The sequence below is a fragment of the Accipiter gentilis genome, chromosome 34 (assembly GCF_929443795.1).
Source record: "Accipiter gentilis chromosome 34, bAccGen1.1, whole genome shotgun sequence".
In the NCBI taxonomy this organism is placed as follows: Eukaryota; Metazoa; Chordata; class Aves; order Accipitriformes; family Accipitridae; genus Astur; species Astur gentilis.
Window position 1 is genome coordinate 16,059,988 of NC_064913.1, and position 15,413 is coordinate 16,075,400.

Consider the following 15,413-nt stretch of genomic DNA (forward strand, 5'->3'; position numbering starts at 1 on the left):
TTGGATTCAGCCTAAAAGCCTGGCTGCTGTAGACTGATGGATACCTGGGCATGCCAGCTTTAGTTTAGATTTTAAAATAGAACTTTTAGCCTTTCTCTCCGTGATGGCTTGTTAGCATGACTTTAGCATAACCACTGTCAATACAATCTGTCAAAATCTGCAGAAAGCCTTTAATGATAGCTCTGAGATATGAAGGATTTTATTCATCTTCATAGCATTTTTAATTCCGAGATACTATCTGAGCAGCACTACTCATCAAAGAATGAGATGTGGCAGAAGAGCTCAGGGCTGATCACTCAGCTTTACACGCTGTGCAAAAGTAAATAAGCCAAAGTGTGTTATTGTGCCTGCCCTTCTCTGGGTAATTTGGGAGTGGGTGGCCACTGCTGCTGTCCTCATCAACGGATGGAAGAGACTCATCTCTCTGTGAGGAAATCCCTCTTTCCTTGTCAGCCACTGAAAAATTGCACCAGAAAAGTAATTACTGCCAGGGTGCAGGGCACTTTTTGTGATTTTTGCAGGCTGCAGTTTGAGACCTGCATCCTCTAGGGGTGTGCAGGCTGTCACTGATGTCACCTCTCTGCAGCTCTTCCACAGCTTATGCTAGGCTAGGTCACTTAACTGTACATGCCTCAGTTTACTTGTGAAGTGAGGTTAAACATTAAAAAGCAATAGACAAAAGTATTTCTTAAGATTTTATAGATATCTAAAACCTGGAACTTTTAAAGGTATAAATTACTCAACTGATACATCAAGAAGCACTGATGAGGGAATGGGAAGTCAATGGTAACAAACCACTTTAACACAGTGTCTCCACACTCTGCTCAGAGAGGGGCTTCACTGAAAGAGGTGCAGTCTCTTCACGTGCCTGGCATACCCAGCAACACTTGGCAAAACGTTAGCAAACAGAGATACTGTTTAGAAATCTTCATCATCGAAGGTCTCGGTGCACCTCAGCATCACAGTCTCGTAATCGAACTGAAGATCTTCTTCCTGAAAGCCCCCCCAAAGGCAAGCAGAATTAAAAAACAAGGAGTTGACCGTTTCAAATATACAGTGGGTTGGCCAAATGCTGCCGTTCGTCAGCTAATGGGCCATGAGCCCTCCTTCCTCTCTGAGTCAGCAACCAGCACTTGTCAAGTGCCTGAGGCACCTGATGAAGAATGGCTCAAATTTTCAACCAATTTCTTTCTAAAATCACAGGGCTCCACCCTGTGACTATTTACATCATTTAGACAGCTGTTACTGACTGTGGTAGCAAGTGGGTCATGTAACAGGCTCTGAAGATACGAGAGCTTCCTCGAGGCCTTAACTTCTACTGACTTCAGAGTTTGCTGCTCTTTTAGCAACAGAAGGAAATGGCCTTCTCTTTCACCAGCTTACAGAGAATAAAAGTGGCTCTTGAGAAATCAAAGTCTAGGAGATGAAAGTGTTCATCTAGTCCACCTTCTGCATTGATGCAAGACTCTTTAGGACAAGACTGTGTTTAAAAATAGGTGCTGTTTAAAAAATATATAGCTTAAGGAGCACTAAATCCCACTTGCTTGTCAAGTGACTCATCTAAAATCCATAATTTTAAAAGAAAATGTGCCTTTGAAGATGCAAAGGTGCTCAGTGCTATTTAGAAAAAACCCCAGTCTTTCACTTAGATATTGTAAAACCTTTGGACCTCAATCTAAATTAATTCTTTACTGCCTTTGCTGCCCAGCATCTTTTATGATGTGACCATAAGACAACAGCTCTTGAAAAATGCTTAAATAATCTCATGCTCAGAGATATTTCTCTACCATGTACCATGGAAGCATGCTCCTGTTCTCATTTTTGGGTCACTGTCCTTTTAAGAGCCTTCCCTTTCCTTGTCCAAATGATTTCCTCCCTCCTCTTGTGTGAGTCTTTCTCAAGCATTTTATACCAGTGGGGTGCATGCCCTTGGCAGCCTTGAGAGCCAGGGCAGCGGCTCAAGAGGAGCTGCACTCAGTGGAGCTGTGACTACGAAACGGTGAACATACACAAGCCGACAGTGGTACTGTATACCTGGACAGTTAACCAGAAATAGCATAACATAGCGCTGGCATGTAATGACCAGCAATAAAACCTGTCACTTCATCAGCACTGCAGATGAAAGGAAAGGAGACCATAGGCTGCCTTTCGTATTTCAGTCAGGTGCACATCACATGCCTTGCCTTGGTAATGTACCTGCTACCCACCTCTCTATCTTCTACAAGGTGTGTGCACAGTGCACCAGAACATCGCTTTATCCTTGGGATAATTTATCCCAGCACTGCCCAAACTCCTGAGCTAGTGTAGCACTGGCACAAGTACGATATCAAGGGAGGGGGAATGGTCTGCAGGGTTTCAGTCAGACCCATAAGATAAGCAGGAAGGCCTCCCTTCCCTGTGAAGTTCAGGAGTCTCCAATGCTCTGAATAGCCCTATTTCTGGGGTAAGGTATGTAGCTTAGACTGAGCTCTCTGCTGCTGCTTGAGTTGGTGTGTTTCAAGCCAGGTGGAACATCTCCTATCCCCACTCTGCAACCGCATCCATAACTGCCTCAATCTGTCTGTTTTGAGATGGAGCTGAATTTCTGCTCTCAAAACAAAAAATTCTTGTCAGTCTTTTTTTTTTTTTTTGTCTCTTGGCAGGACTCTCTAGATGTGCTGTACTGCAGTTATCTAATCCAAAACAAACTGTGACCTTCATATTATCAGCACTCTTTAGCCTGGGTGATTTCTGCTCAAACTCCCTTTTTATTGTTTTATCACAGACAACTCAAAGTTCCTGCCTAAAAGAAGTGCGCGCAGCCTTTTATTTCCTTTTGGATCCACAGAGCTGAGTCAACTGCCAATTTGCAGTACAGCTTCTTTTGCTGCCTGTGTTCCTTCCCATCACTCCCATTCTCCTAGTCTTATTTCAAATGTGCCTCTTTAAAGCTAGAAAGAGACACCATCTCTTCTCATACCACCTCATCTGGGACCAGTGAGATGGACTTGGGCTCACATACAACAATGCAGCACCAAGCAGAAGGACAAAATGGGTCCACCTAATGCTGGCAGGCATGATATTCACAAAAGAAATTTTAAACCCGAAAATACAGCATCTTGCCTAAAGCTTTTCTTTCTTTTCTAGGCATGCTCAGTTCACGGTCATTTACATAAACACAGGAAGAGCGCTGCCCTTATGAAGAACATAGCTATTCACAGACCAAAGGGCTATGTAGATCAGTGGCTGGTCTCTGACAATGGCCAGGAGTGGATGTTTAGACAGAAAGTGCAAGAATTGTGCATCCAGTGTGCTCTGTTACACAATATATGCTCCCACATTACGGCAAACTGTGCTGTGAGGACCTTCTGAGCTGGAAATTGTATCTGTACCTTCAGATTTAGTAATTGTCAATGGTTTGACGCCCCAGCAGTTAAATCTGGTAATTTGCATGTGCAAATATTTTTTAATATGCTGTTTGTTCATTTCATTGAGTGCTTTCTAGTTCTTCTGGTGTTAGACACAATGAATAATAATTCTGTGAACCAAATCTACACCATTTAGGATCAAAATTCTCTCACGGTACCCCTCAGTCTTTTTTTTTTGCAGAAGAGTCCTACTCTGGTAGCTTCTGTTTAATGCCTTTTGCTGTGCCTGCTGCCATTCTCTGCACCTCCTCTAGTTCTACTGTCTCCCTGAGATGGTGGAACCAAATGGCACACAGCAGTCACTATGTGATAGATTCAGATAGTAGTGCAACACTAGTTTCTGCTTTGTGTTCTGTCCTAATTACCCCTCATCGCTAACACTCGATTTCCTTCAAAGGAGCATCTGCTCAAGTAACAGAGACTGGGTAGAAGCTAGGCGATAGAAAATAGCAAACAGTGGATACTGTGGAGATACAATTGACTCTGAGCCCAAACAAGCATGCTCTGACTGAGGGATATCTCCCTTTCAGTCCTCCACCCATGTGCAAGCTCTGAGCCACGTCCTTGGCAGGAGGGCAAGAAGGGGAGGAAGAACACTGCAAACACAACGATTTCTGGCTCAGCAAACCTGCAACAGTAGGCTGAGGTTAAGAGGCAGCTCAGCAGCTGTTTATCAGCTCTTTCAAGAACACGAATACCCTACTCCTAAGGCCTGCCAGCGGAGGGCTCAGGGTAGGGAACCTGGCACCCAAACAAGCAGAAGGTGGTCCTACTGAGCTCAGAATGAAGCGGCCGGGGATTAATGAGAACTGCAAAGTGAGCTTTGCCCGCTCAGATGAGATCACTCAAGCTTCTCCACAAGGAACTTTCATGCAACCAATTAAAAAAAACCACATTCCTCATGTCATTTGCCATTTTGAATAATATTCAAAGCAGTAATAACCCCTTGTACTTTGCCTCTTACAAAGGCAATTCTACTGACCTTTTGAAATGACACATCTGAAGTGATGAACCCCAAGTTCTTATTTGTAATGATTCTGGACAATACGATCAGAAGCACAGAAAACAGAAATCCCTTTCTGACAATGACTGAAATACATTACTCCTTCTATAAAGAATCCTTTGGCAAAGCTTACCTGGCAAAACTGTGTATTAGCAAAGAAAAGGCTTTTCAGGAAGTCAGTGATCTGCAGATAGAGTCCGTGGTGATCCTCTGGACTTTCAGAAGTGCAGCTTGCAAATGCTGAACTGAAAATGGAACCAGATACTATATTTAATTTCCTGTTCCCTCATTTCTCCTCCTACTTACTTTCTTTCCTCCACATTTTACTCATAAATTAAAAAAGATTAAAACTGTTTTCAAGACGGTTCTGATATTAAAGACAATAGCCAAGCAAGGGGGGGAGTGGAGGTGGACGTATGGACGAGATACTGTCTAATAAATGCAAGGAAGATATGTAAGAACAGAGAACAGCAAGACAAGAAACCAGAAACAACAAAGAGATCCACTGATACATGACAGCTATAGTAACACTGTTTTGAGGAAAAGTATATATCCATTATAACAGAGAGCAACAATGGTTATTTGGTAGTATATTTTGTAGGGTTGTTCAGAGGAACAACTGACTTCTTTTGTAAAGTTTTAGAGTGAATGGGGTAACATGTGGTCGTGAAATGACATATTAGCTATCACTGGCAGGTTTGTACTCAGGTAACAGGTAACTGGCAAAAAGCTAAGATATTCATTCTGGACCTCACCTCTATATTCTCCCTGGGATTTTACAAAGTTCTGCCATCACGCCTCTGTCTAGAATTACAAGGCAGAGTGATAAGGAAGGAAGGGAACAAGAGAAATGTTGACTACTGAAATACTGATCTAATTTGGGACCTAAAACAGATTGCAAAGATGATGGCAATACACTGCAGTATTAAGGAATACATAGTCTTATTTTAACCTTTATTATGTATTCAAGTATATTCTGATCAACAGCCAAAACAACCTTATTTCCATTCATTCTGTTCTGAAAGTGCAAGGTAGAATGCTGGTGAAAGAAAAAAGAGATTCACACTGAAGAACTCTAAATATGGAAAACTAAGTAGAAAATGGGATTTAAAAAAAACAGATTAAAACCACTATTTGCAAAGTGAAACAATCCTAATGAAGACTAAGTAGCAAGAACGCATAAAAGATGAGTCATAATGTGATTTTCCTCTTGAGGAAAGCAACCCTTTCCTTTCTTTGGTCCACTGCAAAAAATCAAAGGCAGTGCCAGCTTTGTATCTGACACGTTCTGTTTCAGATAACTCATCTGACCTGCAGAGGAAAAAGATGTTATTCTTTAATTGGTCTTGTGTTTCTTTGATGTTACTGTTCAGGTCAACCACACTTTAAGCTCGATCACCTCCTTGTGATCAAATTAGGGTACTTGAAAAAGATAACTAAGACAGTGTTAAAAAATTATCATTTTTTGTCTCATTAAAAGAGAGTACAGTTTATGATTAACTGACTTATCCAGAGAATGCCCTATGGTCCTTATAGACCTAGCAAGTGAGACAGAGAAAAGGAAAACATTACAAATATTGTAATTTGAAAAGATGGAAAGCTACACAGAGTGAAGAATAAAATCAGAAGGACCTCAGTTATCCTGAAGTGATGCTCTTAATAAGGGATTCTTACTGATTCTGCCATAAATGCCTACTAATAATTTCACTTTTGCACATTAAGAGACAGTATTATTGCAAGCACAATTGCTGGAGGCTGCTATTCTAACCATTTACTAAAAATTAGGCACAAAAAAGGAAGCTAGGCTATTGCATTACTACACAGAAAACTTGCCATGGAGTATTGACAGTGGCCTATTAACTTACTTTGTCTAGCAAAAGGGGCAAGTTGGTACTTTACCTCTGGCTAGACATTCCCTGAGTCTCGCTTCTGTCAAGGAAACCAGCGGCAACATCAAATGCATCTTCAAACATTATCTATCAGAGAAAACACTTCAGATGTCAACATATCCAGCCACCTAAAAGTTTTACCTAGGGCATAATTTTTAATAATGAATTCTTTAAAAGCATGATACTTTTTCTTTCCATTTAACAGGTACATTTACAGCTAGAGTAAACACAGAGTAAACCAAGAGGGTTTTGTGGAGACAGGAATAATAGGAATAACTGTATTTCATGACTAGGAACACAAGGTTAGTCCATTCCCTTAGGCCTGTGCTTCAACCTCTAGGTATTAGACTTAACATTACATGTGCCCCAAAATCAGTAAAAACCACGAATTGTATCAGTGCTTTAGAGACCTGACTGTGGACTGCTGCTTATGGCTGGAGATCTCAGCTGTACCAGCCAGTCTCCCCAAATCTGATTTCCAGTCTGCAACCTGGCTTACAAATGAGTTAAGATGCATCCTGTGACAGACCGATAAGCTCATTAGTTCACTCTGCCATAATGCAGTTCACACATTTTCTGTGCCAGAAAGTACTGTACATACATCCCCATAACATTTCCTAAGAAGGTCTGCAATATCAGTTGTGTCCTGTGACTCAAAAAGCACTTGTCAATGCAATTTACTTATATGCTAAAGGTAGACATCTGTTCCTCCTTTGCAGCTAATAAAATTACAAGTCTTTAAGCAGCTAGTTGCTTAAGTAATCAGTGCTCCAGGAGCAGTTTACCAAGAGTTGGCTGTTATTTCATCTCTTTTTAACAAATGCCCCGGTCTACTCAGTCACTGACTTCTTAGATCTGCAGAGATGCATGGCACAGGCAGTCATTAGCCCTGTTCCACTGGAACTGGTCTACAAATACTTTCCTTTTGCTACCAAGTGCTTTGATGAAAAAAACCCACCCAACCCAAAACACAGCAGGCCTTGGCAAACTCGGTATTCCTTCTGGATTTAGATAATCTCTGCTTCTTGGAGAGTTTGCAGAGCACAGTAACTGTATAATTCATGTTCTTTTTCCCTCCCCCCCTGGAGCAAGTTAGAGCAAATTTAACTGTTACTTAGCACAGACACTCTACAGGTCAGTGGAGACTAGCAGGATTACTACCACTGCACTCCTGTAGCTTGCTGTGTATCTTACCACGAGAGAATTTGGTGCAGGCGTTTACTCAAAGACTGCTTATTGTCTCCACTTATGCATTCAAGTAGTCTTGAGAAAGCTTAATTACAACTACTGTATGTTTCCAATTAAAAGCTGCAGAACCAATTAGCATCTGAAGGCTTGGAGTTTCAGAGGCAGACCATGTATGTTACTCAGCACTTACTTCCTCTGGCGTGGAGACTGAGGAACCACTGGCTTCCTCACTGTTACCTCGGCTGTCCCTCACACTACCTTCAGTGCATGCAGGCTCTTGACAAGCAGCCTTAGGATCCATGAGGAAATCTCTCTGGCTACAGTACTGCAAGATGCTGTCTCTCCTTTCTTCAGAAAGCTCTTGCCAGAGGTGGGAAATAGCTGTGGAGACCTCAGGAAGAGGCACCTCCTCAGTGCAAACAATTCTATGCTCTATCAGCAGGTCCACTGTGTGCTTATAAAAATACAGGTATCTGTAAGGAAAGGAAAGGGAGCACCTCTTAAGAGCAGGCTATGAGACAGCCATCTATTGTAAATCAGCAGGAGACTGGGGAATAGCTCTGATTCATAACTACTTCACTGTCTCCCCTCTCTAAGGCTCCATACAATTACTGAAGGTTGCCCAACACTGAAGACTTTAGCAACTCTGTTCTGCCAAGATTTCATCTGCAAAAGACAGGCTCCAGCCACAGCCTCAGCGGACTGCCTCACAACAGAAGCTCCAGGCGCTGCAGGCTGTACTTGTTGCACAGGCAAACCTCATTCTGGCATTTAATAAATTTTGAGTTACTTGCCTTTGTATCCTGAGGCTTTTACACTATAAGTCACTTTTTATACCTTTACTGGCATTGCACTACACTTAAAAGCCTTGGCTGAGGTCATATCCTGACATATTAGGTACTATACATGCACATTGAAAGAGACTACCCCAGGCCTGGATGCTCTGACTTAAATAAGCATGGGAGCTCAATTTCCTCCATTTTACATATGAGGAAATGCATCCCTAAGACTTACTTCTATGCAGTCTGTAGTGAAACTGGTAACGGAACCCAAGTGTTGCAATTTGAACCTGGTGACTAAATCTCAGAACGAGCCTGCTTCTTCTATTAGCACTGTGTGGCACAGTGAACCAGGGATAAGAATGTCTACTTTGGAAAGCACCACTGAAGGTTATTTTATGTTAATTACATGCTTAGAGCGTCTCAAATGAAAATAACAAGATCAAAGGAGTACAAACCAAGAGTTCTATAAACAGCAGTCATTGTTACTAAGTTTGGGCTCAAAATGATTCCTTGGAAGATGTCCCAAATGAGCACATTTCCTGATTAACTGAACAGTATTGCATAACAAAGTAACTCAAAAGAGTTCAGCCTTTTCTTTTTGAAAAAAAAAAAAAAAGAAAAAAAGAATTACTTGTTGCAGCAAATCAATATTGAAAATCTTAAGACAATTCTGCATGCAAGGATAAATATGTTTAAACTCTAGTTTCCATACTCTGGAGTATTTTCCACCATTGCTGGAGACAAAATACCGGAAGGGGAATAAGTGTTCTCATGTAAGGTATTGCGCTCACTAAGGATTCTGGATGTCCAGCTCCAAACAAAGGATCTGGAGTTTCTCAAACAGAAGAATATGAATCACCACTAGATTGCTTTGCTAAAGAAACTAAGCTTGAACCATGACTTCACTATTTCCTTCCCAGCTGCAAGGAGACAACCACATTTTGTTCTGGACAGAGTACTGTGTAGTCCTACCAGTGTAGCTCCTGCTGCTGGACATGGAAAAAAAACCTAGTCCGTTGAAGCTCAAAGCATTTCTGATGCTGCCCAAATAATGTGATTGGACAATCACCAAAAGCCTGTTATTTTCTTTGCTGAAGAGTCTCTATTGTTTTATGCCTGTTATAAAAGATCAATTTTTGAGAATTAGCTACGAACCAGCTGCCGTCTGCCATAAGACTGTAGGATAAGTGCCAGAGGCCACACAGTACAGGCCCTGCTCTACCTTGTCAGTGAAGAAGGAGAAAGTCAGGTGTTTACAGCTCTGTTGTGCAGTCGTTGATGAATAGAGCTTACTTCCCCCAGAAAATCTTGATTCAGCACTTTTCAAGGTCTTGTAAATGATACCTTACCACAGCCGCCTCTGATTCTCACAAGAGCAAAAGTAGAACAGTAGTGGGAGGCTGGTGCCATCTGCTGGCACAGCTGCAGTCTCAGTTTGATGAAAAAATCAATAATCCAAGGGAATTTTATAAATAAGCACCAGTTCAAAGCAAAAGAGAAGAAAAAACTGTGGAAGTTTTTGTTTATGGTGGTGACGCTGTGGAAGAGGATGCCAGCTGCAGCTGTGGATTCTCCTGCACTGCATATTCTTAACTCTGGAACAGTTAGGGTGAAATTGACTCTGCTTGATGGTACAGGATAGATTAGACATCCATCTGTTTCTCAAATCTTTATGATGAAATGATAATTTATCCTTTAGGAAAAGCATCCATGACCTCTAAGTACCTCCTAGTGCTGTCTGACAGCAAGGGGAAGAATATGATGAATAATGTACTCAGTCTTAAGATATCAATAACTTTGAAAAAACCCAGTAATTTTACCATTACAACCCCAGACTAAAATACATGGACCACTGACATGAGAACAGTGGTCTTTTTAGGTCCTGAATCAGGCACTTAGGAGCTGATCCTAAGGGGGGTTACAGTCTCACACCCCCTAGCTATAAATGTAACACACATGTAAGTGTTTAGGTTCCCCTCCACCTTCCCGTGTTGCATTTTGAGGAGTGCTTTCTGGTATCTTCCAGACCACCATTATTCTGCAGCCTGCAGGCTGAGGACTACATGATCTTCTGTGGTCCCATCCAGCCTTATCCTGCTCCGATCCAACAAAAAAGGTACTCCAAGCTGCCAGGAGCTATGGGTCTACTTCTGGAAGGAGCAAGTGTGTTCATAACAATGCTCCTCATAACAATGCCATTAGAGGCAGGATGAACATCACTGTGGGGGAAAAGTATCTGCCTACATCTGGTTCCTGCACCTCCCCAGAACACACATAGCTAGACCTGGTGCAGCAATTCCTACGTTCCTAAAACCTAGCCCCATTGCAGGGATACAGCTTGATAGTGGTACTGATACCACAAACACACAGGGACAGGCACCTGCATAAATCATTCTGGATGAATAACCTCCTATTCCATCTGAGTTTGCCTGTTAAACCACTACTGTTAGCAGGTATGTTGCATCTTACTCTGCAAGCCCTATGGAGAGTGGTAAAACATGGCCACACAGGGACTGACACACTTGAAAGAAATTTTTTTGTCTTTCCTCAGGGATTTTCCAAGGCCTGGAGAACTGGGGGCTGCTACGACACTGGGAGTCCATTCACATGCAAGTCACAGGTAAGGAACTTGGGAGGTGCTCAGCTTCACCACCAACAGGGCCAAAGCTGCTGGCACAAGGCTTCTGCAAAGCAGATGCAGGCTCCAGCAGGGCTGCATGAATGGCAGTGACTGGATGCACAGTGTTAATGCCAACAAATTAAAAAATGAAGGCAACGTGGGGTGCACGTACCGTTCAAATTCCACCAGATCTGGGGATGAAGTCTCTGAAGACTGGATCAATTCTGGCTTCCCATCCTCTTCCAGTGTTTGTTTTTCACATTCTCCAATCAGATGCCAGACGGTAGAGTCACTCTCACTCACAGCTTCCAAGGCTGATGCAGTGCTGGAAAAAACACACAGGAAAAAAAGCCACTTGAGCAACTTCTTAACTGGATTAATAAGGCCCTTGTCATGGTCACTCCCAAGTCCAGGGCCATTCTTCCTGAGCCAGCTCTCTCCTCCTCCTTTCGCTTTGCCAGCAAATGAGAAGTCCTTGGTGGAGATCAGCTACATAGAAGCGAAAGGAAATATAAGCACTGACTGGAAATGAGACCAACAATACGCGTCAAGTGTTTGTGCACTGTACAGGATTACAGGGGTCCAGGTGAAATCTCTTAATCTCTTCCTCACGATGAAAGGCCTCTGCTTGAAAATTCAGTAACAATGACAAAGAGGTTCAGAGATGCTGGGAGGGAAGCAAATGCAAAGTATTACCATCTTTCCTTGATTGGCATAAGCCCTTACCTGTGATTGCTGAAGTGCCTCTTGACATATTCCTCCCTGACTTCCTCCAAGCTGGACGGGTTCCCATCCTCCAGACTGAAGGACTCTGTTGTGAGTAGAAAGGTACTGTCACATCAGTGGCACTTTTGGCTTCCCTCTCTCTCAGCCCCAATCAAACAGAATAATTTCAGCAACTGGTTCTTCACGAGCCAGAGCTTTTTGTCAGGCAAAAATGATGTGAAAGGAGAAACTTCTGCCCCTCCTACAATGTAACTAGCATTATTGGGAGTTTATGATCATTGAGGAACTTAGAATCAATGCCTTCTTCCTAACGTTGGTCTGACAGAACTGATGGTGAAAACAACCAGCAAATCAAAGTACAGGCAAGCACTGGACAACACAGTATTTTGTGATTGCCACATAATGAGGAAATTGCACGTAAAAACCTCTGACAACCAACCCATGATTCACAAGCAGTATGAATTGTACATATATGCAAGTGAATACAAGGGGAAGTTACCCCTTCAATTTTGCTCTGTCAAACTATTCCTTCTACCTATGACTGACTTTTATGGGTTATCCAAGGATGTGGGTTCAGAGGAGACTGCTTATTTTAAGCACTGGAACTTTTAGTTGATGAAAATTATTGGAGATGCAAGTTGCATGAATAGCAGTGTTTTTTTTCTAGCTGATGATAATTTGGACACTTGAAGGGACACAAAAGTATGTCCAAAGTCTCTACCCCATCAGCCCCCTGGCCTACTTGCTGTCCCTGGAGGCAGTGGCCAGCATCAGTAAACAGAAGGCACGCTGGCGAGGGCGTGAAGCCCTGCAGCAGGAGCTGCCTCAACTGTGGAGAGCACATGCTAGACCAGCGTGACGCATGGTGTCACAGGTGGTAACAGAGGAGCACATGGAGACGACCCGCCAAGCTGCAGTATCTCTCTTACCCATTTCTATCAGAGTAAATTCTTAAATAGAGGCTTCCCTTTCCTATACTAGGAAATCCTCAACAGCTTCTCTGTCCTTTTTTACCTCACACCAGAGCATGCCAAAATTTAAGCTCTGGCTGTGCTTGACTTGCAACGCTGGGTGCTCGGGACGGCTGTGACTCGCACTGCGTCCATGTCGCTGCGGCTGGGAGGAGCACACACGCTCCTGCAGCCTCTCAGTGGGAGCCCAAGCATGCAGCCTGGGGACCCATGCCAGCCCCACACCTGCTGGGGGTGAATCGGCAGCAGGGTGACAAGGGCACTCTGCCTGAACTGCCTGCTGCCATGGGATAGCAGGAGTTACTTGTTTCCTTCCTTCACCTAGGCTGGGGAGGGGGTAGGAATGGCTGAGAGTCAGAGGGGGATTTCTGAGGTGCAGCACTTAGTGGGTCGACAGACTTTTCACTATCCCTTGCTTATTGCTACAACTAAAGCCTCAGTTAGCTCTAATGCTTTAATGGGCTCAGCTGCGTACCTATCTGTCTCTATTTAAGAAATAAATAAAAAACAAGTCCAGGCACTCTAAGGCAAATATTTGCATACAGTTACCTTTCATCTTCAGAAAAGAACCCAAGGTTTGCTCCAGCTTCTGGATAGATTTCTTAGCCTTACGCAAAACCTGATACTAAACATAAGAAGAAATCAGAACTGATTGCTCTCTGCTCTGACTAGATTCGTGTTTTAACAAGCCTTGGTTGTTTTCTTCACTCTTCCTTCATTTTGACCTTCAGTTATCTTGATGTCTCTGTGAAAACAACTGTATTGTTTCACCAGCTACCCTTATCCATATGAAAAGGGGAAAGAACTAATACCAGAGCAAACTTAAATATATATAATAAGAATATTGGGGTATATATTATGCATTACATACACAGAACACCCAGTCACATAAACATTTGCTACTTAACTCTGATCTTCTTTCATCAGCAAATGGTCTTGTCTGGATCGTTCTCTTCTTGAAGTATGTCCAGAAATACCAAGCTGTGAAGTCTTCTTGGATGTCTACCAACTTTAGGCATCAGACTTTACTAATCATTTCCCATGAGAATTTAGCTAGGAGAAGCCTTTGCCATGTTCTACTCTCGGCTACACCGATGTTAACTGGAGTAACTTCAGTGCTGCACATCATTCCTTCATCATTTATAGCAAGCATAACTGAGAACATATGGGCAACGCATTTAAGCATACACATCTCAAAAAAATTTCAAGACTTATGTGATTGGTGAGACCAACCACAATAACCTTAGACAGGATGTCTACCCCGCAGAGCTTTCACGCTGGATATTTTAGCCAGCACTAAGCACTAGAATTACAAGTGAACTTCTGTATTTAGGCTCTTGAAGATACTGAACTTCCTTGGCCCCCAAAAGTCGCACAAGGGGCACATGATACTATGAAAAAGCAATTTTAAGAATTGGTATGTGGAGATAGCCTCTTTAGACTAGACAGAACAAGTATGTGTTTAGTCTTGTCTTCAGAGATCACAGTGACTTCAGCTTAACTTGCATCTTGTTCAGAACATGGCAGACTGAACTCTCACCTCGACCTGCATGAGAGGCAAGAGCTCAGCAGTCACAAGCCCTAGATAGCAGTATTTCGCATGTTCAGAGCCTCAAAAGCCCTTTACAAGGACAATTCCTGTCCTAAACAGTTATGACCCTCTCCATTTTACACACTGGAAAACTGAAAGTACCCACTCTAACTAAATGAACTGGTGGCAGAGTTGAGGATAAAAGGGACTCCTGATGTTTATTCCTCTGCCTTTAACATGGCAATATCCATCTTTTCAGCAGCATTTTGGGTCAATTAAATAGTTTCTTAGTTTAGTAGAGACCAATAAGCAGTACTAGTGTTTTTTTCCTGACTTACTTTTCCAGAATGTCTTGAAGACAGAGTGCACTTCATAAGGCTGAATGAATTACTTCCTCCCCTACAACTTCTTCTGTTCCTACATTCACTATTCTGCTTCATCATGTGATCCCTTGGTTTGTTTCCAGAACGCTATAAAGAAGCCACAAAGCTATAAAGAAGCTGCAAAACCCCTGTAATAAAAGTGCAGATAAGGCACATGATAAACCCATGACCCAGAGACTACAAAGTGAACAATTTGCTTACGCTGAGCTGGCAGCTTTAAAGTAAAAGAGATCCAGGAAAGCTGCACACAGTGAAATTACACACACACTGGCACCCGTGAAGATACAGTGGTCATCCTAATAAACCTGTTTAAATTTAAACACACCCATGTATAGTAGCTATGCATAGAGAAATGGTCACTGCTCCGCACCTTTAAGGCTGAGTTGTCTGACTGGGATAAAACAGCTTCCCGCAATCCGCTGAAGAGTCCTGCCAGCGTAGCCCGGTGGCGTGCCTGTGCCAAGCGCCGCTTTGCCACACGGGGTTCCACCTCCTGCAGGTGTGTCAGGGGATTAGGATTCACTCTGGCACGTGTCTTCCTACAGTCTCCAGCTGTCTCCATCAAAAGCTGCAATGCAACATTTACTTCTACTGAATAAATATGTTAAGTGAAGAAAAAGAAATCTTACAGCCTGCGTAGAGGACAGACAAAAAAAGGAAAGCTCAGGGTGACTAACGAGAGCACTCCAGCTCATTTTTCCGTAGGAAATAATGGGGTTTGAAATCTTCTCTTTGCCTGGAGGATGCCATCTGTAAGTACTGACTAAAACCTCATCTACCACCGATAAACTGAGCAGCACGAAACACAGCTGAGACAAACCTCCCACCTCCTGCACCCTTCCCCGCAATGCTCTGACGCTCCATTTCCATGGGATATCCAGGGCTCGGCTTCACAAAGCGCTGAGACTCCTCT

At 42.8% G+C, this 15,413-nt stretch overlaps 1 protein-coding gene across 1 annotated transcript; it reads right to left on the reverse strand.

The window, feature by feature from the left end:
• Positions 1–722: 722 nt before the first annotated feature.
• Positions 723–15,062, reverse strand: STRA8 (stimulated by retinoic acid 8). The gene is made up of 8 exons (XM_049792280.1): positions 14,871–15,062; positions 13,136–13,211; positions 11,616–11,700; positions 11,062–11,214; positions 7,678–7,960; positions 6,310–6,386; positions 4,544–4,655; positions 723–993 (listed from the first exon to the last, which is right to left on the reverse strand). Exons 1-8 carry the CDS (start codon positions 15,060–15,062, stop codon positions 919–921), a joined length of 1,053 nt encoding a protein of 350 aa, XP_049648237.1. The 3' UTR covers positions 723–918.
• Between the last annotated feature and the right edge of the window lie 351 nt (positions 15,063–15,413).

Coding starts and splice junctions, on each gene's coding strand:
- STRA8 (XM_049792280.1), bottom strand. CDS start 15,062: ATGGAGACAGCTGGAGACTGTAGGAAGACACGTGCCAGAGTGAATCCT. Junction 11,701..13,135: donor TTCTTTTCTGAAGATGAAAG/GTAACTGTATGC, acceptor TACTCACAACAG/AGTCCTTCAGTCTGGAGGAT. Junction 11,215..11,615: donor AGGCACTTCAGCAATCACAG/GTAAGGGCTTAT, acceptor TGTTTTTTCCAG/CACTGCATCAGCCTTGGAAG.